General features: G+C 32.4%; 1 protein-coding gene across 5 annotated transcripts in view; it reads left to right on the forward strand.

The window, feature by feature from the left end:
* Nucleotides 1-24,085, forward strand: part of LOC118204674 (recQ-mediated genome instability protein 1-like) — a 122,214-nt gene that overhangs the window by 13,981 nt on the left and 84,148 nt on the right. For all 5 annotated transcript variants that reach the window (XM_085823559.1, XM_085823558.1, XM_085823556.1 and 2 more), the window contains exon 4: nucleotides 7,824-7,937. In XM_085823559.1, coding sequence (XP_085679685.1) covers nucleotides 7,824-7,937 — 114 coding nt within the window. The remainder of the gene's footprint in view (nucleotides 1-7,823; nucleotides 7,938-24,085) is intronic.

A 24,085-nucleotide genomic window follows, 5' to 3' on the forward strand; every position in this document is an offset into this window, starting at 1 on the left:
ATAGGGTACTGAGGTTAAAATCTGTACGAAATTTTCGTTTCATTGGTGTATATACCAGGGATACATAAGTAAATTTATGGAATTAAGAAGAATGTTATCTAAAATACAGAATTAAAAGGAAGCATATGAAATATAGATGTAAATATTAAGTTGTCCAGAAAATAATGCAGGTTTTTAACCTATATCTTTAAAATATCATAATTCAACTCAAAAACAATTTTATTAATCAAAATAAGCACCAGCCAAATCAATGCATTTTTGCTAATGAGATATAAGTTTATTTATGCCGGTAGCATAAAATTCTGGAGTTCTGGACGTGATAAAGTTGTCAAAGGCATTTTTGACCTCGCCTTGGTTTTCTGAAGTATTTCTTCTGCAGAATGTTATTTAGATGTTTGAAAAAGGGGTAATCGGTCGGTGAGAGGTCAGGCGAATATGGGGGAAGAGGGAGAGTCTCGTATCCCAATTCGTTCAATTTCTGTAGGGTCAGTTGCACGACGTGCGGCGGAGCATCGTCATTGAGAAGAACTGGCTGTTTTCTGTTGATAAATGCCAAGCACATGCGTTGCAACTTTTGGTGCATTTCATTGATTTGCTGAAAATATTTATCTGCCGTAATCGTTTCACCAAGATTTAGGAAGCTGTGGTGGATGAGACCGGCCGCAGACCACCAAACAGTCACCAAAATTTTCTTTTGGTGCAAATTTGGTTTTGGAAAGTGTTGTGGTGTCTGACCGCGGTCCAACCACTGAGCTGCATGTCGCCAGTTGTTGGAGAGAATCCACTTTTCATTGCACTTAACAGTTCGATCAAGAAAAGGATCGTTTTTGTTGTGGAGAAGAAAAGCAGACGACACTTCAAAATGGCAATTTTTTAAAATTTTTGCTCAATTCGTGAGGCACCCATTTATCGAGCTTCTTTGACTTTTCTATACGATTCAAGTGATCAGAAATTGTTGTTTTGCTTATGCCAAGCTCCTCCGCAAGCTCTCGAACAGTTGTGCACGGGTTTGTTTCAACTTAAGTCTTCAAATCATCGTCATCAACAGCTGACGAGCGTCCACAACGCTCTTGATCTTCTAAATCAAATTCTCCATGACAAAACTTTTGTTACCACCGTTGAACTGTAGATTCATGAACACATTTCTCGCCCCATACTTCATTGACATTTCGAGCCCTTTGTGCTGTGCTGTGGCCTAGCTTGTACCCATCAAAGTAAATTTGTGGAAAATCCCATTTTGATATCTAAACAAAAACACCTAATAAATATTTTTAAAAATAATTTTGGAACAAAATGATTATTATAGAAATATAGAGAGAAAAATAGAGCTTCAAAATGATATATAAACCAGTGTAATTCAGAATATTTTTGTTGCTAAAAATGTACAGGAAAGATAAACAATTGCAAAAACCTGCATTATTTTCTGGACAACCTAATAGATTAGCAGGTTTGTTTTGGTTTATTTAAATATGGCAAAGCACTTAAGGGCTGTCTAGAGGAGAGATGCCTTTGTGGAGGACTTTCTAAGGCAGACTGGCTCATATGCACATTATACATAGGGAAAACCATGAAAATTCTCATACAGCCAATCTGTTTGCAGGATTCAAACGGCAGACCGAACTACCAGTGTTCAGCAACTATACTGCTTAGCCGCTGCTGGGCCAGAGATTAGCAGATTTATATGAAACGTTATTTTGAATTTATATGAAATTTAAATCAATCTAAAGTGTTTAGTATCATAATTACTATTATTTACTATTTTTAAGAAAGGATAAAATGGCTAATTAATTTACAAACTAAATCCTGATTTGTTAAAAATTGCATCTTGCTAGTCTCATTTCTGCAAAATCATTTATTAATTCCCTAAACATGTTTTGTTTTCCCAATAATCTGAACACAATCTAAATGTGCATATCAGTGATAAGCTTGAGTGAAATTGAATATAGAGCAGATTAAAATTATACTCTTTCATCATTTTGAATTGTTATGATGTTGAATGCTGTGCTTAAGATTGTTTAACTGGTCTGATGCAAAGCTAACTGGCTGGCTGTATGGATGGTTTTCATGATCTCTTTATGTGTAATTTCAGTATGAGCCAGTTTCCCTTACCTCCATGAGGGCATTCTTCCTTTTTTGCCATATTCAAATGACCTAAACTTTTATGCATTTCTTGTTCAGTTCATTTTATAGACCACTAGTTGACTATCTGCATAGTAATCAATAGCTGAATAAGACATAATTGGATTGGATTATTTAGATTATGTCCATGAAGTCTATCCGCCTAAGGTAAGTAATATTTTTAAGGGAAAAGTATCCACACTACACATGAAGAAAATGTGAAAGCTTTGAAGCAGCCATCCCATTCACAGGAAGTTTAAAGCTGAGTAAGAAAAGTTACTGAAAGTTCGATTCCTGGAAACAGAAAGATTTGAATACTTCAGTGTTTGTTCTCATGCAAAGCCAATTTTCAAAAAAAAAAAAAAAAGAAAGAAAGAAAGAAAGAAAGAAAGAAAGAAAAAAGAAAGGAAAAAAATAAAGCATTTCTGTTGTGGAAGTTTAAGACTATGAAAACATACTGAGTATGAATTCTCGAGTTTTGTCACAGGATACAGAAAAGAGGAAACAATTATTTTAATTTGTTTACTGAGTCTCGAAAAGAATTTCTGCTGAGTTATTTTCTCAAATATTGGCACAAAATGTATGCATCCAGTTATAAAATGTCTAAAAGAGTAAACAATTTTGTAGAAACAGTTTCTGCCTTTTTATTAAGAGAATTGTATTAGTAGCAAAAAATGACATTTTTTGTGTTCTCCATTGAGTCAAATATCTAATTCATAAAATATTCAGTATTTACATAGTAATGCAACCACTTTGTCACAGTTTGGCAGTTTTTTACATATGAAAAGGAAAAATTATTAGTCGGATATATGTTGACAATTTTTTGTAACTTTTTTTAAGAAGATTTTCAAATCTGAAAAGCCTATATGCATTCCAGGAAATGGGCTTCCTGAAATGCATATAGGCTTTTAGAGATAACATCGATTGTAAATTTTCCCATTTTTATTGCCTCAGAAACATTCCTGAATTAGGATTATCTCAGGAGATAACAACAGTGCATTATCTATACGAGATTCTATAAAAAATGCAAAATTGTCAGAGAGGCATGAATGTAGTCATTTTTTACGATTTTAAGTAGAACTGTAGTTATGATAAGAGCTTTGAACATATTATTCATCATATTTCAAATTTGTATTAAATTTATATTATCACTGCAAAAAAGAATTTGTTTGTGCTATTTATCATTTCATATCTAAAAGCCAATAGTGTAAAAAACACATATATGCATAGTATTTGAATTTTCTTAAAAATTATGCTGTTTTCCTCAGTATACTGCAATAAAATATTATTATGTGTGATAGCTTATTTAAATTCTAAAAATACATAATACTAATTAAAGACTTATTAAACAAAATGAAAAGTTCAAAATTAGTTATCGACTTAACATGAAATTCTTAGAATATGTGCAGAAGTTCTGAAATAGAACTTAGATTATTTGAGCCTCCTAACTGGTATAGTGGTTAGCATCGCTGACTGCCATGCCGAAGGGAGCGGTTTCAAATCCCGGAGAAGGAAAATGTTTGTAAATGTATAGCATCGGTGCGGCATGGCAGCATTCTGAGTATGTGGCAAGCTGAAAGTTCTCTCATGTGGTTTAGTGGAAGGGGAGAGGTGTGGGAGACCCTCGGAGCTCTCCATCTAAATTGGTGGCGGAACTGAGCCAAATCACAGTGTCACCTGTTATGTGCTGCCAAATATGTTGTTAGGTGTCATCTGTTGCCAACAACAGGCATAATCTAGTGCTCCTTGCCATGAAGAATTTCATGAGCTTGGGCTGACTACGTCAGAGAAGTGCGCATAAGCAACAACACAGACTATTCGACTTCTGCTGATCTAGATTATTTGACTGTCTGGAGATTATTTTAATTTAGGTATCTGGGTAGTGATTTAATTCCGCCTATTCCACCCCCCCAAAAAATTATCTTAGTCAAGTATACAATGAAATTTGGGAAAATATATAAACAGTTACTTAACAATATAGACTTGGCCCCTTCTGTAATTTTGGCTATGTAATTAAACAACATTTTTCTCATAAATTCATGTTCAATTTTTGATTGATGATCCACATAATGTAATACGGCAATATACAATAATGAAAAAGTATGTTTAAATCAAGAAAATTGAATATTAATTCATTTGAATTGTTAATAGGGCAAAATAAATCTGATTACCTTATTAGACAAATGCAACTTGTATACATATCAAAATCTTAATTTTTCTTTCATCGTACTAATCAGTTTCAATAATTTGACTGTTTAATAAATTGCATATAATAAAAGTTACAATGTTGCAGTTCCATGCATGAAAAGTAAAAGGATTTTTAATTGAATTATTTAACAAAACTTTAACAACAGTAATAGATATGTAGCCAATAGTGTCTGTCCTCTGGTGCATTATTAATGTTTATGCTAAACTAACTTTTTTTCATGTATGGGAAAACGTTTGACATGTAGCAATAAAGAAAAAACAATGGATTTTCTTATTGGGACATCTAATGAATTAGGGGGCCCTGATGTCACATACCTATATTTTTTTGCAGCCTTTGCCACAGCTTGCTTCCGGAAACTTTAAAAAAAATTTCACAGTGAGCTTGAATGCCAAACTGCTAGTTATGCAGACTCATTAGTGGCCTGTGTCATTAATGACTTTAAAGCGTACAGGTCACAGGGAACTGAACATAGAAGCTTAAGAGGCCTCCTATTGCCCCTGTTATAGGGAATCAGAATAATAATACACAACTTGTTTTCTTTTCGAATTTGCTTTCAACTGACATTTAAGCAGTTTCGCTTTTGTGCAATTCCTGATATGCCTTTCTGGAACTAGGCAAAAACAAAGCTGGAACAAAGGTTATAAGGTGTTGAAACTAAAGAAGCTTTAGGGGCTCCTTATTCTTATATCTATAACCACATGAAACTCCAGTTTTGCTTCTGAAAAAACATTATAGATATGTTTTTATAAAAGGAAAAATACCAGTTTCCCCCCCCCCCCTTCCTAAGCTTAAAATTTATATATCTAATTCAGCAAAATATCCAAGGGCCCTCAAAAGCTTTGGGCCCCTATGCAGCTGTATTCCTTGCATACTCCTATTTGCGCTACTGATTATGCTCTGAATATAGCCGAAATTTAGAACTTTTTATGTTTTCAGTTCCATAGTTTCTATATTTATCAAATGCAGACCTAGTATCTTTCTCAGATTTAATTTTAGAATAAATATATCATTCAGATATTATAGAAATTAAAATTTTTAACACTAAAAACTATATAAAGGCTGTATTCATAGACTGTATAAAGCTTGTGAGAGGTCAAACCTCTTGCATGAGCACACTGAGTTAGTTCACTCAGATAGAAAATTTGTGTAATGCTGAAAAGTTATTTTTCTATTTGTATTGTATGGCTGGGGGAGATATTGATAATATTGTGAAATTTTGGCTGAAATATTCAGGTTAAATGAAAATGGAAATACCCAATATTAATAAAACTTTCTAAATCTGTTTTAACTTGCTTACATGGACTTTTTGTTGAAAATTCATTTATTTATGTGGCAGATACTATAACAGAATGTAGAGGATCCTTATAGGGTAGCCTGGATACTTTGAAACTATAGAATATTTATGATGTTAAAAAGTACTTATGCAGCATTTAAATCAGAAAATCCTTCTGAAGGTCTTTCTGTTAAAGTTATTAGGAATAATTTGTTGACTAACTGGACAACTTGCTACAATGCTTTACATTACATGAACCATTATCTTCCTTTTAGCAGTTTCTCATCTCCAAAACTTGTTAGTATGCATATATCAAATTCCAATCTAAGACTTAAGTAATTAAATGAAAAATCAGTTTCTACATCCAAATGTCTTGATCATACTGAACTCTCAGCAGTTAGCAAAGAAAAATATAAGCACAGCCAGTTCCTTGAAACTGAACCTTCCCTGCCCCCCCCCCCAAAAAATTGAGCTAAACTTTGAAGTTATTTTTTAAAATACCATGAAAGGCAACTGTGTGAAATGATATAGTGAAAGAAATTTTAATCAATTAAAAAAAGTTCATGCTTAGATCATGAATTTGAAAATATATGTGTATACATATATGTATGTATTTCATATTAATATTATTAATTATTTGAATTTATGTCATGTTTTTATTCCATGATAGTTTTTATGGTTTTTGAAATGGGGTTGCAATTATCCTGTTACTAGTTATTATATTAAAATACTTTCAATAATTGAATTTTGAATTCTCTTTGTGTGTGGGAGGCTATTTTGAAATTTTTTCTCTATGTTGAAAAGTTATAAATTTGTAATAAAATAAAATTAACTTTGTCAGAAGTTTTATTGTCACTGTGTTCATCTTAAACAAATTTTTTAATATTTTTACTTCAGAAATGCTATTTAATTAAGTTTAATCAAGTTAATAACTAATAATATGTATACCTGTAAGGTAAATAAAGGGGAAAAAATTGGTAAAGTAAAATATTAACTTTAATTTCAATAGACCTGTAATTCTCATTATTAATTTGATTATTTTCCCTTTTTTATCGTAGAAATAGTAACAAGCATAATAAATCTCTCTAAACTATGTTATTTAAAAATTGAGGCTTGAATATGATACTTATATAAAGCTTATAAAAAACTGGAAAATATTCTTTGACACTTAGCAATGTATATTTTTTATATCATGTCTCAATATTCTTTCAACTCAACTCAGTAAACCAATAATAATAACAAAATTTGGAAACTGAAATCTAAATAAAGCGAAATCATTCTTAGTCATTCTTAAAAAATCTTTCAAAGTATAGAATAATCCAAAAGTCATGCACATCAAGCTTTCCAAAATGGATGTTAATTGCAGATTGTTTTAATGAAGAACACCTATATACTAATACTACCACTTGAAATTTTAGTTGCAGTTTATGCTCTTAGCTTTAGAACTATTTGTTTGATGCAAGGTAGAGATAAATTTTCTCCAAATGAAATGGATTTTTATGATTGATTATTACTGTGCAGCGCATTCCTGTGGAAAAATTGTTGAAGCAATTGAAGAAACCTTCCCATATATTCCTGAATCTAACAAGATAATGATTTTCCGTATGGTAGTCTAATTTTGAGAAACTGAAGCATTCATCATAAGAAATGAAGTGGTCGCCCATCTCTTCCGAGTTTGGATGAACTCAAGAATGAAATGTTGCATTGCATAAAGATGGTATCCCAATAAAATGTATGCAAAGTACTACTCAATTATAAAAATTGGTTCTGCCTGTAAAAAACTCATCTACATCTTTCACCAAACAAATGGTTTTTAAAGCTAATAGCATAAACTTGCAACTGATATTTCAAGTGATATATTGCTTGTAAGGTTTTTTGAAACAAACAACTCCTTTGAAGCAATTTGCCATTAATATCCATAAATTTTAAAAGTTTCATGTGTTAGGACATTTGGATCACCATATAAAATCTGTGAATATGTTTCTCTCTCCTGCTAGGTTGCTGTTATTGCTGCCTTTTCTTTCTTTAAATATGTTACAAAAGGGTAAAGTGTCAGCGTAACTAACTGTTCATAAAGAACCGTGTTTTTTGCACCAATTTATTTACCATAAAAAATACAATAAAATGAATGTAAAACTAGTCACAACTGCATCTACTTTTCATGAATCAATTTGTATTGATAACATGTTTATCATCATGGGAAATGATTTCATTGTCTTGCAGGTGGATGGCATCAGAGATGTAGGAAAACCAGCATATGCTCAATTAAAAGAATTTGAAGGTAGTTTAAATACTGATTCTGAATATTCTTCAGCTCCAGCTGCTGCTGTTCCAGTGGTAATTCATTGTTCTATTTATATTAAAAGTGATCAATAATCTGTTAAAAATAAATTTCTTGCATTCATTTTAAACTTTTATTTTTGTTCCCCTACACAATTTTTTTTTTTTTTTTTAAATCTTGATCAGTAAATTTTATATGATAATAATATGCATTGTTGAGTTTCTAATACTTAAGGAATGAAATTTTTCAGTTCAACAGACAAAATATGCTTTGTAGTGTAAAATATCAGTAAGGAAATAGCAAAGTTGTATTTATGAATTTTTGGGGCTGAATTTATTCCATTAATTCAGTATGGCATGAGAGGCTGTAGCTGATTGGAATGATTACTAATATATTTCAGCTTGTCTTTAAAAATAAAAAAAAAAAAATAGCATCTATTTATGGAAAGGAATAAAAGTTTTTTTTTTTTTTTGCTTTTATCAAAGTAATGCCTGTTATGGTTTCGTAAAAAAACTGTGATAGTAATGAAGATTTGTTTGTGCATTCATCCACAGTTGTTCACACTTCATTGTTCATAAAAAAATGAGGACCTTGTAAAGTATCTTTGAGCAGTCTGAAGAGATAAAAGTTGGGAAAAGGCCAAGTTCTAGGCCGTGCATAGGGTTTTCCACCACGTTGAAACTCTGGTTAATGATTTCAGTGATCAAGTGCTTTATGGTAAACTTTCTTGCCATCTGTCTCACATGGATTTTATGGGAACTGGAATTGTCATTGATGATTTGATCAGGGTTCGTATGGTCCTTAAGAGTCCTTAAAAGTCCTTAAATTTTTTTAAATCGATTTTTGGTCCTTAAAAGTCCTTAATTTTGGCCAAAATCAGTTGAAGGTCCTTAATTTTAATCATCTGAAATTTCTCTTTGTTTTTACGACTGCCATTTTGAGTATGAATTAGCATTTTAAAGGAATATTTTTGGCAATTCATTGATGTATATGGGTTATCCCTTTTGAATGGGTTCATCGGTTATAATTTGTTTTTATTTCTAATATAAGAGTGATGGGATACTCGAGGTTCTAAGCAAGAAGTGAAACATAAGCATAGCAAAATTAATTTTTTTCTAATAAAGAGCTCTTAAACAACTTTTCGCTTTTGGAGATGTGAATTCTTTTATTAAGCGGCTCTAAATTTGGCGACTTATCAACATTTTAGCGATTTTAAGATCAGTTTCTATAGAAAATTTTTAATTCCGAGATCCGAGAATTTTTCGACGCTTTTTTTTAAAACATCGTAAAATGTAATAAATTTCATTAAAATAATGGTAATATATTGAAATTATATTTAAAAAATAACATTAAAATAAAACATTATTATTTTTTGCTGTCATATTATAAAGTTTCATTTTGGCAACTTATACAATATTTTTAATCTGAAAAATAAATAAGGTATAATGCTATAAAGCACAATTTACGAAACAGCTCTTAGCAAAAGCAAAATTAGCTATGTAATTAATTAAAAATTTAATTTTTATAGTAAAGAGTTTTTCCCATGTGATTGTCTCAGAATATTTTTCCTTCCTTTTTTTTTTCAAAATATTTCTGGCTTTTTGCTGTTACAGAATTGGTTGGGATAATTTTTCTTTAGTATTTTTGACACTGCAGCATGGAAAGTTTAGAAGGATTTGAAGGCAAGATTTATAGACCCACGATTCTAGAAGGTTCGAGAAATATGTGACAAAATGAAAAATGTGTCCATAGTATCAACATATCAATATGTAATGGATACATTTTACAGAAAGTTTGCGATGAATTTCTTACTTTTTGGAGAACGTCTGAAAGAACAATGGAAACATAATATTTGAATGTTTTACTTCTGATATTAGAATCTTTTTTATTAACATGTTTATCTTCCCTTTATTTTCTCTACCTTTCGCTAGACAAAAGCATAGAAAATATCAAAAATGCTTCTAATCTTATCACTTGAGCAGGCATTATAGAAAGAGTTTTTTTTTTTATTAATAAAGAAATTGAAAACTTACAATTTAAGAGATTCATCTAATATGTCTAAATGCATCGTACACAGAGCTGGTGCTATGCATTTCCCCCCTGATGCGATCCCTGTGTATCCTAAATTTTGCTGCGTAGTGCCTATCTAAATTCCGCTTCCAATGCCTGCTCTAAATTCTAAAAGTTTTGCCATTTCTGGATTTTTAAAAGTTTTGCCATTTCTGGATTTTGTTGTTCTGTGTGTCACTAAATTCTAAAAATTCTGCCACACCAGCTCTGTAACCGTCCTTTACCATATATATTTCGTATTTCTTCTGAATGTTCATATTACTAAAGGAATAAAATTAGCCGCTTTTTCTGTTCATTCTAAATGCATTTAGTGTTTTTTAGAATAATAGAAATCCTTAATTTAATCCAAAAATTCTAAAATAAAAAGGAAACACGCTGAAGAAAGAAACCAAATATATAAAGAAAATTATTCTTCAAAGATATGTGCAGTTATTATGTAAATTACCCGATTGTTTATCATTTCAGCCTTTACTATAACTTCCCATTTCTGTTTCCTCATATGATAGAGTTACTGAGCCAGATTAAATTAAAATTAAATTGTATTATCTTTGACCACTAGTCCACATTTTTAGTTTGAATTTGACTGTGTTTGTTTAATTACATCACTGTTGAGCTGTAATTGATTTTGTTAACATCAGAACATGCCTTTATGTTCTAAGTTCTTTGTCTGATATTGTAGTAACTTTCAGATACAGTGATAATTTGCTTCACGTCTATCGGGGGGGGGGGGACTATTTAACTTTTACCAGATCAAGTAAACCCTCATAGGTACATTGTGGAGAGGTTGACAAGTTAGGAGATAAAGCACACAGAAACTAGCGAGAACATTGGTTTGCATATTGAGACAAATTTCTAATTATTGTCAGAAAAGATCGATAATTAAAGAGAAGGAAATTGATATAAACTAGCCAAAATGTTTGGGAAGGCTTGTAGAGACATTAGGTATTTTTGAAAGCAGGAAAGATAAAAAAATTAACAATGCTTTGTTAAGAATCGAACCGCGGACCTCTGGAAAACTGCTACCGGTGTGCAAACCATTACACCACGAAGGGTCGCCAAGAAGGTGGGAGAAATACCTTGTATACTCCCCCAGGGTTCTTAGCGGTCCTTATAAGTGCTTATAAACCCTTATATTTGAAAATAAAATATAAAGGCCCTTATAGGTGCTTACTTTTTCTTTTAAAGCCTTTATTTTTTTGTTTTTAGTGCTTACTTTTTGCTTTTAGTGCTTTTTTTTTTAAATGAAAGCGCAGTTTTTCCCTGTACCAAAGCTGAAACTAAATAAACAACTTTTCTTCCTAATATGGAATGTCAGATAGTGAATCATACTCCCGGAAATAGCTTTTCCCCCTTTCTCTGCATTAACATAACCTTTGGTGTACGCGGAGAGTACAGACAGGTGCCCGTCAATCTGCTGGTCAAAGAATTGCGAAAGCAGTAGAAAATTCCAATACATTCGGCATTCTTTTCCTCCCACCCAAATATTATACACGTTTGAATTTCTATCAAGATCTTAATAATTTGCATTCTCGTTCCGCTTGGTCAGTTCATATTCGTGTTTATTATGATCGTTATGCTTATATTATGAACATATGTACGAATGTTTATAATAACATAGTTGCAGTAACTGCTGAAGTATAGTAAAATTCCAAAAATGGTTGTGTTTTAACACAGATTAGCTTTCTAATTAATAATACTTCGAACGGCTTAAATAAAAGGAAAGTAAACAAATAGTCAAAATAATTTCATTTTTTTGGCCAACACATTATACAGTACGAAGGTTGGGAGGTCCTCCCCTTTTTCCACAAAATCTTGAAAATTGAAACTGTTACAGTTCGCTGCAAAACAAACAACGGACCCCCCCTTTTTTTTTGTCACTTTCCAATAGGATAGGACTAAAAGTTCTGCGGTCTACCAACTCAAGCGAAGAATGATTCTATTCCGGAAATTTAACGCAGTCTGTTGAAAATTAGAATGAAAAACACCCCAGATTGGTAAGTCTTTCTTTTCCTTTATTTAGTTCTTTATTCTCCCAATACTGACAGCTGTTGAATCCGATTGCATAATATCATGTAGGGAAGAATTACAGAGCACGTATTGCGCAATAACGTTTGCGATATTGTGCAGAGATAAATCATTTTGATGTTCGGTCCGAAATTTGTTTATAAACACTTAAAAGAGTTTTACTGTGCTTGCTAAGCAGAAAATTTTTCTGTTCTGTTGGTTTGTTTTTATTTGATGCACATATAGAAATGTAAAAAGCATTTATTTAGCGGAAAAATCCAAAGAACGGCTGCAGTCTATCCCCCCTCCGCTCCTCTTTTTCAAATTACGCTCGACTGTCCGAATATTCGCCAATTTTCAAGTATGCGGGTAGTTAAGCTTTTACTGTTAAAGGATGACTGCATGAAGCAAATTTCTGTCTTCCGATTTCAGAAATGTTCCTCTTTTTTACTTAAATTACTTTGCATGCAATATCTGTTAAAGGAAAACTGATATACGATGAAAATTTAGAAAATGTTCAGAATTTAGATTTAAATTAGTTAAATGTCAATATGAGTGGAAAAATAAATTGTATTTATTATTAAGTTCAAGCGAATAGAATAAATATGCCTTATTATTATTTATTTCCTCTATTTTGAACTGAAATTTCATCATTAAATCTTGTAGTATAGTTTAGTTCTGCATAGTTTTTTTCTCTCTCATTGTAAACTAGTTCTGTAAATTGAACTGTTATTTAAAATTAAAAAAAAAAAAAGTAATTATTTTCCATGGTTGAGGTAATGCTTATTCTCTCTTAATAAATACTGCATTTCTCATATTTTAAATTACGAGTCTAATTTTTAAAGTTATGCAGTTGTGTATAATGTAATTAGACAGGTGCTTATTTTTTTTTCTTAAAATGTGCTTGAAAAGTGCTTATAGGTGCTTATTTTTTTAACTGAAATGTGGCTATGAACCCTGTCCCTCTTTTAAAAGGCGACTGGGGTTTTTTAGGGGATCCAATCACCAATCCTTTGTGTGGAGAACACAGGGTGATGAACTTTGATGGAACATTATCCAACACCCATTAAGTAACCATCAACACCATCAAGTAAAACTTATACTTCACATCTCCTGAGACTTATAATATATATAAAATAACTTATCACCTCTGGTGCTTTAATGGCTTATTGGAACCTTAAAGTATATTAACTGGGTCACAACCGCTGGAACTCTACACAAAGCTATGACATTAACTGCATTAAGCAGAGCTTGACTAACTTTCAACACTCACCAACCATGCCTACATCAGGCCTTTCAGGTTTTTTCCAATCAGCGTGTCTCTCTATAGACAAGCAGCAGAGGGACAACATTCAGTCTTTTATTATGAGTCATGCGGATTATGATTTCACTTCTCATTTTAACCTATGCCGTTTGACATAAAATCTCCCTACTATTTGCTAAACCTCTAGACTGACCAAGTATGTGACAAAATGAGACATTTAAATAATAATAATAATAATAATAATAATAATAATAATAATAAAAACAGCATAAAGCTAACTATTAGTAAAACGTAAATGCCACTTATCTTCTTTTAAGTATGTCCAACTATTATAAGTGTAAAATATTTAATGCTACTTGATAAACTGCATGAAGTTTATTTTATTCTCAAACTTATTAATAATTATGTTAATTCATGTTTAGAAATAATGCATACTACTTAGGGATCTATTTTATTTTTAGGATGGTATTACAAAAGTGAAATTCAGGCATAGAATAATATTTTTTATTAAATTTATTCAGTTCCCATTTGCTCATAGGTCCTTAATTTTTTTCATTAATGGTCCTTAAAAGTACTTAATTTCTATGTGCAGAAATGTGTATGAACCCTGTTTGATAGGCAGAACCATGATTAATCTGCAGAAAACATGCAACATCATTGGTGGTAACTTGCTGCTTTGCCAGTACCATCTCTCAAGCTTCCTGAATCTTCTCATGGGTGGTTGAGTCGGATGGATGTCCTTCTTCCTTCTTGTGCATCTTATTTATCTGGTCACTTTTAAACATTTTGATCAATCCATACATACTTCTGCATAATATAGCCCTGCCCTGTATTGTGTTGAAAAGAATGATCACTTTTAATCCATGATATGGTTTTTTACTAGAGAAACTGAAATCTTCTTTGGTGCTCCATGAAGAATTCGCAGTGAAGAATTCATGTTTAAACTGTTACAGCAGCCAGAAAAATTATCTGGTCAAAATTAAACTTTAGTCACGTGACCATAGTACTCCTGAAATAGGTTATTAAATTATACCAAATAATAGTTAAAATCAAAATTACACAAAAATGAAGAATGGTATGTTAAATACACAAGCCATGTAAATTGAAATAGCAAGCATATGTAAAGCATAATTTAACATTCCAAAATTGTTAAGACAGTGAACACTGGAAGACTTAAAGAGGCTGGCAATGATGATTTTGCTTTAACTGTTTGAGTCCTAAGCAGTACGATCACACTGTTGAGATTTTATGTCGAGAAAACCCAGTACATTTCGAACGTTGTGGACAACTGGAAAGTGCACATTGTGGAACATTGTGCACTTGATGTTGATAATGTGGGCACTTGATTTAAATCGAGTGCACAACGATAAAAAGAAATTATACATAATATATATTAACCCTTTTGCCGTCCTCTCCTGTCTGCGAAAATTTCTCCCCGGCAGCTCTCTGATTTTCGTAACGTGTAATGTTGTTTTCTCTGTACATCATAACTTTCCATACATAACTTTCATAGTGGATGACTGTAAATGAATATTAAAAAAATTATAAGTAAATAAAGCATAATGGAAAAGTAATAATATATCTTCTTATTTCTAACAGCAGGATAACATCTGATCCAGGCGGTCCACTCCTCCCATTTTGTTGTTGTAATCTTTTTACAACTATTTTTTCTTTTACAGTTCTTTTCTGTATTTCAACGTCAATCACTGAGCTATTATGGACTATAATCATCAAACTTATATCCTTCTTGTCTTTCCAGTTCACAACCTCATTTTTTCTCTTTTTCTGCTGAGTAGACGTTGAAGCCATCTCTCACTATCTTGTATCTTATGTAAAATGGCGCGAATATTCATAAAATGCGGGGGAAACTCAATTAGAAATAGAATGCCTGATCAGCCCTCTAGGAGGTATTAGAACAAACAAAAATAAAAATTCAAACAAGTAAACATTTAGAAAGAGTTTTAAACTTTTAAAATGTAGAACGCTTGAAGCGCGTTACGGCCGCCCTGCAGAAGTTTCACTTAAACGCGCTAGACGCTTTACGGACGATGAAGAGGTTAAAGGCCAGACATGAATTTAATTAACTTACATGTTTGCTAGCTGTGAAACTTAGACAATATTAAGACACAATAACACGCCGAATAAATACTGATTCAGAAGTCAAACAACAAAAATCAGCGTTAATTCACAAAATTTTCACAGGACTAGTTTCGATGGTTTTACCGAACCATCATCTTCAGCTGCAAAACCGCAAATGAACAAGATAGGAAATAATGTTTAGATAAGATAAGAAAGCCTGGACAAGAATAAGCAAGTGGCGCCATCTGTTGGCGAAACCAGAACTAAAACATAATTTCTCTAAAAGCCGAAGGCAAATTTGGATTGGAATTAGGATCGTTAACTAGAACAGAAAGATTTTTATGAATGTGAAATGCCTCTAGAAAATCCAGTTCTCCAATGGAAGATGTTTTTTGAATAATTTTGGCAGCAGAAAAATTGAAAGTGTGATTTTCGGACCAACAATGTTGAGCAACAGAAGACTTCTGTGTTTCCTTTTTTCTAACATATGCCTCATGTTCTTTGACGCGAAATTTTAAGGCTCTCTTAGTTTGGCCAATGTAAATTAAACCGCACTGGCAAGGAATCCTATAAATACCCCAGGAATTCATATCCGGAATGGGGTCCTTGAGTATAGAAGTTGGAATTTTATTGATGGGAGAGTAAACAACCCGAAAGTTAAATTTCTGCAAAATATGTGCAACTTTATAGCTAATTGATGGAAAGAAGGGAATGACAACAGAATTTTTATAATCTCCTAAAATAAGAGTGTGGCTTTTAGTGTGTTGAGATGAGAATTTTTTAACTGCTTGATTAATAATGTTGGGTGAAAAGCCCCTGTCAATAGCTATTGCTTTTAAATAATTTAGTTCTTCATCAAGGGCTAGTTTGGAGGAGCAAACTTGAAGAGCACGGAAAACATAGGAATAAAATGAAGCTAACTTTTGTTTAGTCGGATGACATGATTTAAAGTGTGGTGGAAGGCAAACCGATGAAGGTTTACGGTAAACTGTAGTACTGAAGTTGGATGTGTTACGTGTGACCAGAATGTCGAGAAACGGAAGAGAATTGCAAGTCTCAAGTTCAAAAGTGAACTGAATAGCAGGATCAATAGAATTCATTGTTGAAAGAACTCTATTTAAATCATCTTTATTACCTTCAAACAGGGTAAAAGTATCGTCTACGTAGCGGAACCATGCCGGGAAGTTTAAAGTTTCAAACAATTTTGATTCATAATAATGCATGTAGATATCAGCCAGGATGGGATTGAGGGGGCTTCCCATGGCTAATCCCTCAGTTTGCTTGTAATATTTATTTTGGAAAACAAAATGTGTTTGTTTCAAACAGAGTTGAGTCAGAGAAATTAGCTCATCAATTTCGATGCAAGAGAAATGAAATTCGCAAAGTCTGGTTTCTAGACATCTTAATGCACCCTCCACTGGGACATTGGTGAATAATGATTTTACATCAAAAGAAACCATGAGTAAATTACGAGGATAAATGTTTTTAACCTTTTTTACAAACTCTATTGAATTTTTTATGGTGTAAATGTTATTGTCTAATAGAGTGGAAAATCTAGAAACTAAATATTTAGCTAATGGATACGAGGCAGTACCTAAATTTGATACAATAGGGCGGAAAGGAATACCACTTTTATGAATTTTGGGAAGAGCATATAATCTGGCACAATTCGCAACAGATGGGATAAGCGAATGTTTTAAGTTGCTTGAAATGATTTGCGAAGATTTGATCGCAGTTTTTATTTTGGATAAGTCCGAAGGTGAAGGATCTTTAGGGATCGGATTATATGGCCCTTCGTTTAAGAGTTTAGTGACACCATCGATGTAAGTGTTCTTATCCATGACGACTATCTGGCCACCTTTGTCGGCCTTTGAAATGACAATATCCGGGTTAGAATGAATCTCGCGCATTGTAGCTCTTTCTCTCGCAGTTAGATTTGGTTTCAAAGGTTTATTATTGAATTTCACATTATGAGCGATAAGATGCCTAATCATTTCTTTCTGTGAATCTGAAACTTTACTGAACTTGAAAGCTTTTTCGATAGGAGCCAAAATCTTTGGAATCGAGGGTTTACAGGTTTGTGAGAAGTTAAAATTATATTTTAGAATTCTCTCTTGTTCTTCTGAAAGACTAACATTAGAAATATTAACTATTGGCTTGATGTTTACAATGGGAAGATTTTTTGAACTACTTGAACTGGAAGACTGTAAAAGAAGTTTTTCGAATTTAACTGCAAGGGTGTTTTTATGACGGTTAACTGCATTCTCCGTTCTAGACCAAGACTTTTGTTCAAGGGCAGTGAATTTTGGATATGTTTTAGCGAGTTCCAGATGAAGCTTATAGAGTTCATGTTCAATTTTGGACAATTGTTGACGTGTATCCCTTATCACGGACCGAAGTAAGGCAAGTTTGCAATTTAACAGAATTCTTGAAACGCGACTCGAAGGTTTTTGATTAGATTTGATTTGAATAAAATTGGGGATCAATTTTTTACATTTACATTTAAGTAAAAAGTCAAGATGATTCAGGAATTTTTGCCGTTTCAGGCGTAATTTAGTGAAACGATTAACGGATGAAGGCATGATAAACAATGCAGAAAATCAAACTAAATTAACTGAGCAATAATAAAGTACACACAAAATAGCAGAAAAATCCCTCACTGAAATGAATAGAAAACAAAATGTTTGTAAGCAAAATGCATGAAATCAGACAAGCAAAGCACGATATCCAAATGTACAAAACATAAACATAACTTGAAAATTGCAAAAATGTACTCACCGAAACTCCTACAATCACAAAATGGCGGCCACACCACGTGCAAAAAAGAAAGCAAAATGTAAGCCTGTTTGGGGCTACTATAATTAAGACACAATAACACGCCGAATAATCTTGATGAAGAACTAAATTATTTAAAAGCAATAGCTATTGACAGGGGCTTTTCACCCAACATTATTAATCAAGCAGTTAAAAAATTCTCATCTCAACACACTAAAAGCCACACTCTTATTTTAGGAGATTATAAAAATTCTGTTGTCATTCCCTTCTTTCCATCAATTAGCTATAAAGTTGCACATATTTTGCAGAAATTTAACTTTCGGGTTGTTTACTCTCCCATCAATAAAATTCCAACTTCTATACTCAAGGACCCCATTCCGGATATGAATTCCTGGGGTATTTATAGGATTCCTTGCCAGTGCGGTTTAATTTACATTGGCCAAACTAAGAGAGCCTTAAAATTTCGCGTCAAAGAACATGAGGCATATGTTAGAAAAAAGGAAACACAGAAGTCTTCTGTTGCTCAACATTGTTGGTCCGAAAATCACACTTTCAAATTTTCTGCTGCCAAAATTATTCAAAAAACATCTTCCATTGGAGAACTGGATTTTCTAGAGGCATTTCACATTCATAAAAATCTTTCTGTTCTAGTTAACGATCCTAATTCCAATCCAAATTTGCCTTCGGCTTTTAGAGAAATTATGTTTTAGTTCTGGTTTCGCCAACAGATGGCGCCACTTGCTTATTCTTGTCCAGGCTTTCTTATCTTATCTAAACATTATTTCCTATCTTGTTCATTTGCGGTTTTGCAGCTGAAGATGATGGTACGGTAAAACCATCGAAACTAGTCCTGTGAAAATTTTGTGAATTAACGCTGATTTTTGTTGTTTGACTTCTGAATCAGTATTTATTCGGCGTGTTATTGTGTCTTAATTATAGAAGCCCCAAACAGGCTTACATTTTGCTTTCTTTTTTACACGTGGTGTGGCCACCATTTTGTGATTGTAGGAGTTTCAGTGAGTACATTTTTGCAATTTTCAAGTTATGTTTATGTTTTGTACATTTGGATATCGTGCTTTGCTTGTCTGATTTCATGCATTTTGCTTACAAACATTTTGTTTTCTATTCATTTCAGTGAGGGATTTTTCTGCTATTTTGTGTGTACTTTATTATTGCTCAGTTAATTTAGTTTAATTTTCTGCATTGTTTATCATGCCTTCATCCGTTAATCGTTTCACTAAATTACACCTGAAACGGCAAAAATTCCTGAATCATCTTGACTTTTTACTTAAATGTAAATGTAAAAAATTGATCCCCAATTTTATTCAAATCAAATCTAATCAAAAACCTTCGAGTCGCGTTTCAAGAATTCTGTTAAATTGCAAACTTGCCTTACTTCGGTCCGTGATAAGGGATACACGTCAACAATTGTCCAAAATTGAACATGAACTCTATAAGCTTCATCTGGAACTCGCTAAAACATATCCAAAATTCACTGCCCTTGAACAAAAGTCTTGGTCTAGAACGGAGAATGCAGTTAACCGTCATAAAAACACCCTTGCAGTTAAATTCGAAAAACTTCTTTTACAGTCTTCCAGTTCAAGTAGTTCAAAAAATCTTCCCATTGTAAACATCAAGCCAATAGTTAATATTTCTAATGTTAGTCTTTCAGAAGAACAAGAGAGAATTCTAAAATATAATTTTAACTTCTCACAAACCTGTAAACCCTCGATTCCAAAGATTTTGGCTCCTATCGAAAAAGCTTTCAAGTTCAGTAAAGTTTCAGATTCACAGAAAGAAATGATTAGGCATCTTATCGCTCATAATGTGAAATTCAATAATAAACCTTTGAAACCAAATCTAACTGCGAGAGAAAGAGCTACAATGCGCGAGATTCATTCTAACCCGGATATTGTCATTTCAAAGGCCGACAAAGGTGGCCAGATAGTCGTCATGGATAAGAACACTTACATCGATGGTGTCACTAAACTCTTAAACGAAGGACCATATAATCCGATCCCTAAAGATCCTTCACCTTCGGACTTATCCAAAATAAAAACTGCGATCAAATCTTCGCAAATCGTTTCAAGCAACTTAAAACATTCGCTTATCCCATCTGTTGCGAATTGTGCCAGATTATATGCTCTTCCCAAAATTCATAAAAGTGGTATTCCTTTCCGCCCTATTGTATCAAATTTAGGTACTGCCTCGTATCCATTAGCTAAATATTTAGTTTCTAGATTTTCCACTCTATTAGACAATAACATTTACACCATAAAAAATTCAATAGAGTTTGTAAAAAAGGTTAAAAACATTTCTCCTCGTAATTTACTCATGGTTTCTTTTGATGTAAAATCATTATTCACCAATGTCCCAGTGCAGGGTGCATTAAGATGTCTAGAAACCAGACTTTGCGAATTTCATTTCTCTTGCATCGAAATTGATGAGCTAATTTCTCTCACTCAACTCTGTTTGAAACAAACACATTTTGTTTTCCAAAATAAATATTACAAGCAAACTGAGGGATTAGCCATGGGAAGCCCCCTCAGTCCCATCCTGGCTGATATCTACATGCATTATTATGAATGAAAATTGTTTGAAACTTTAAACTTCCCGGCATGGTTCCGCTACGTAGACGATACTTTTACCCTGTTTGAAGGTAATAAAGATGATTTAAATAGAGTTCTTTCAACAATGAATTCTATTGATCCTGCTATTCAGTTCACTTTTGAACTTGAGGCTTGCAAATCTCTTCCGTTTCTCGACATTCTGGTCACACGTAACACATCCAACTTCAGTACTACAGTTTACCGTAAACCTTCATCGGTTTGCCTTCCACCACACTTTAAATCATGTCATCCGACTAAACAAAAGTTAGCTTCATTTTATTCCTATGTTTTCCGTGCTCTTCAAGTTTGCTCCTCCAAACTAGCCCTTGATGAAGAACTAAATTATTTAAAAGCAATAGCTATTGACAGGGGCTTTTCACCCAACATTATTAATCAAGCAGTTAAAAAATTCTCATCTCAACACACTAAAAGCCACACTCTTATTTTAGGAGATTATAAAAATTCTGTTGTCATTCCCTTCTTTCCATCAATTAGCTATAAAGTTGCACATATTTTGCAGAAATTTAACTTTCGGGTTGTTTACTCTCCCATCAATAAAATTCCAACTTCTATACTCAAGGACCCCATTCCGGATATGAATTCCTGGGGTATTTATAGGATTCCTTGCCAGTGCGGTTTAATTTACATTGGCCAAACTAAGAGAGCCTTAAAATTTCGCGTCAAAGAACATGAGGCATATGTTAGAAAAAAGGAAACACAGAAGTCTTCTGTTGCTCAACATTGTTGGTCCGAAAATCACACTTTCAATTTTTCTGCTGCCAAAATTATTCAAAAAACATCTTCCATTGGAGAACTGGATTTTCTAGAGGCATTTCACATTCATAAAAATCTTTCTGTTCTAGTTAACGATCCTAATTCCAATCCAAATTTGCCTTCGGCTTTTAGAGAAATTATGTTTTAGTTCTGGTTTCGCCAACAGATGGCGCCACTTGCTTATTCTTGTCCAGGCTTTCTTATCTTATCTAAACATTATTTCCTATCTTGTTCATTTGCGGTTTTGCAGCTGAAGATGATGGTTCGGGAAAACCATCGAAACTAGTCCTGTGAAAATTTTGTGAATTAACGCTGATTTTTGTTGTTTGACTTCTGAATCAGCTTAGACAATATGCTTGCTAATTTCTTATTATTCAGAATGGAATTTGGAATTTGAACTGGGATGTAGAATGGAAGGAAGAGAGAGAGAAAGCATAGGTTACATATTTGTAATGCATTGTATTTGGAAATGTTGGAAGTCCAGTTGATTAATTTGTAAGGTTTATCTTAAGTTGTTAACAGTTATCTTCAGTTAAATTTACTTTCCTATACCTTCTAATTTCAGCTTACAAATTTCCGGCCAAAGTATGTTTTTAGAATTGTGGTTAAATATAAATGAAGGAAGAGTAGTATTTAAAGTCAAAGTTCTACTGACTTCATTAGAGAACCAGAGATTCTGACCGGCGTGTGTTCGCCTTTTCGCTACACTCTCTCTAAGCTATTTCTACGCTCGGCTGTATTTCAGGCCCTTGATAGCTTTGCCGTTTAGATAGTGTTTAGGGGGCCAACTCCTGTAGAATTTTGATAGCTTCGGCTATATCTTTTTAATTAAGTTAAGTTTTATTTCTTAGTATTCTTGAGTTCAAGCCAAAGGCTTTTATGTACGTCCTGAGAAAGGGCCAACTGTAAATTTTATTTTAGCAATAAAGGGTAATCCCTTCTCAAGTTTATGTTTCTGTACTGAACTAAAGTGATTATTCACTTACCTGTTCTCAAGGTTCCACCCATTTAACTGTAAATTCTAGCTTGGAGCATTACAAATTTGTTAGCAATAAAATTGAAGTTCTGTATTTTGTCAAACAGTAAAATCTTTTTATAGTTTATTATTTGAAGATCTAAATAGTCAACTACATTTTGTGAATTATAGGTTTTATTAAGAATAAGGCTCTCTGGATAAATTTGGGAATTTTCTATTTTGTTAAAATTATTAAAGGTAATAAGATCAACTGTAAGTATGAGCATAGTAAATTAAATCTTTTTGCTGTAAAGTTTTTTGAAAGGTAAAGTCTTTAATAAATAAAAATAGATTACAGAGTCTTGTAGATATGTAAGCTCCTATTAAGATCCTTTTACTTGCTTAAAAAGTTGATCTGAAATGAAATTTATTATTTTGAAATTTAATGAAGTTATAAAAAACAGTGCAATTAAGAAAGGTTTCCTGTTTATTAAAATCTAGAACTGTCAGCATAGCAGGAAAGGTAGATCAAGTAGGATAGTATAGATTTCTTCTAATGGTAGCGAAGTATATACGTTTTCAAAGTCATAGTAGTTGTTACTTCGTATGTCAATAGATTGAATGGTATTAATTACATGAATGTTATTATTGAAACTCCAGCAATAATTGTATTCTGTGTTTAGATTTTTCATGTAATTATTGGTGCCATTTGCAATAAATCTGAATTTTAGAGGTTTTATGGTATTTAAGAAGAGCATAAAGGTTAGTGAATCTGTGATATGTTGGATTTATAGTGATTTTGAGTTTTTTATGAAATGCTTTAATTCTGTTAATTATAGAGGTTTCTATAGTGTTTGCAAGCTAAGTATTGGCATTAAAGCAAACATTTATAAAAGAGGAGCCTGTATTATTTTTTATTGTTAATTAAAGCACATGTGTTTAAAAGTGTATTTTAACTAAATAAATGTATTTAAAAATTCACTGGAAGAATCTAATAATTAGACAAATTAATTTACACATAAAAATTTTTGCATTGAAAATTTCAGTAAAAAAATTTAGTTTTCTCTATTGATTATGTTATTATAAACCATGTAAATGAGTATAGGCCTATTTAACATTCAAAGCATGTTATGTAAAATGATATAAAAACATTAGTATGAAGAATATTTCCCTTGGATAATACTGTTTAACTCTGGTTTCACGTTTAATAGCTGAGTGCATTCAGGAATGGCATTTTGTTCTGTTGTTGCCTTTTCATTTCATCAATGCATGAAAAAAGTCAATATTTTCAATAATATATTTCAAAATATGGAAAATAGAATACATAAAATAATCAAGAATAAATAATGTTTCCTAATAAATCAGTATATTTATATCATGGTTTTGAAGTACTTAATTGTGATAGTTTTCTAGTTTTTAATTAAATTGACAATCTGATGCCCATTTCTTGTCATATCATAAATGTGTGGGATAATCTCCTGTACTTTTTTTTTCCTACATAAATGTCTGTATGGATTATGCATTCAAGTATAATTATCATCATTTATGGAAGGGGGAATTTTTTTTTAATTACTTATTGATCCAAAGGGGCAATTTGGCCTGAAGGATTATTAATTTCGTTTTGGCATTTTGCGTTGAAAACTATAAATAGCGAATCATTTTTCAAATTGTTGC

The sequence above is a fragment of the Stegodyphus dumicola genome, chromosome 9 (genome assembly GCF_044657685.1).
Source record: "Stegodyphus dumicola isolate Sdum_Otavi_A_Nest chromosome 9, ASM4465768v1".
Lineage (NCBI taxonomy): Eukaryota > Metazoa > Arthropoda > Arachnida > Araneae > Eresidae > Stegodyphus > Stegodyphus dumicola.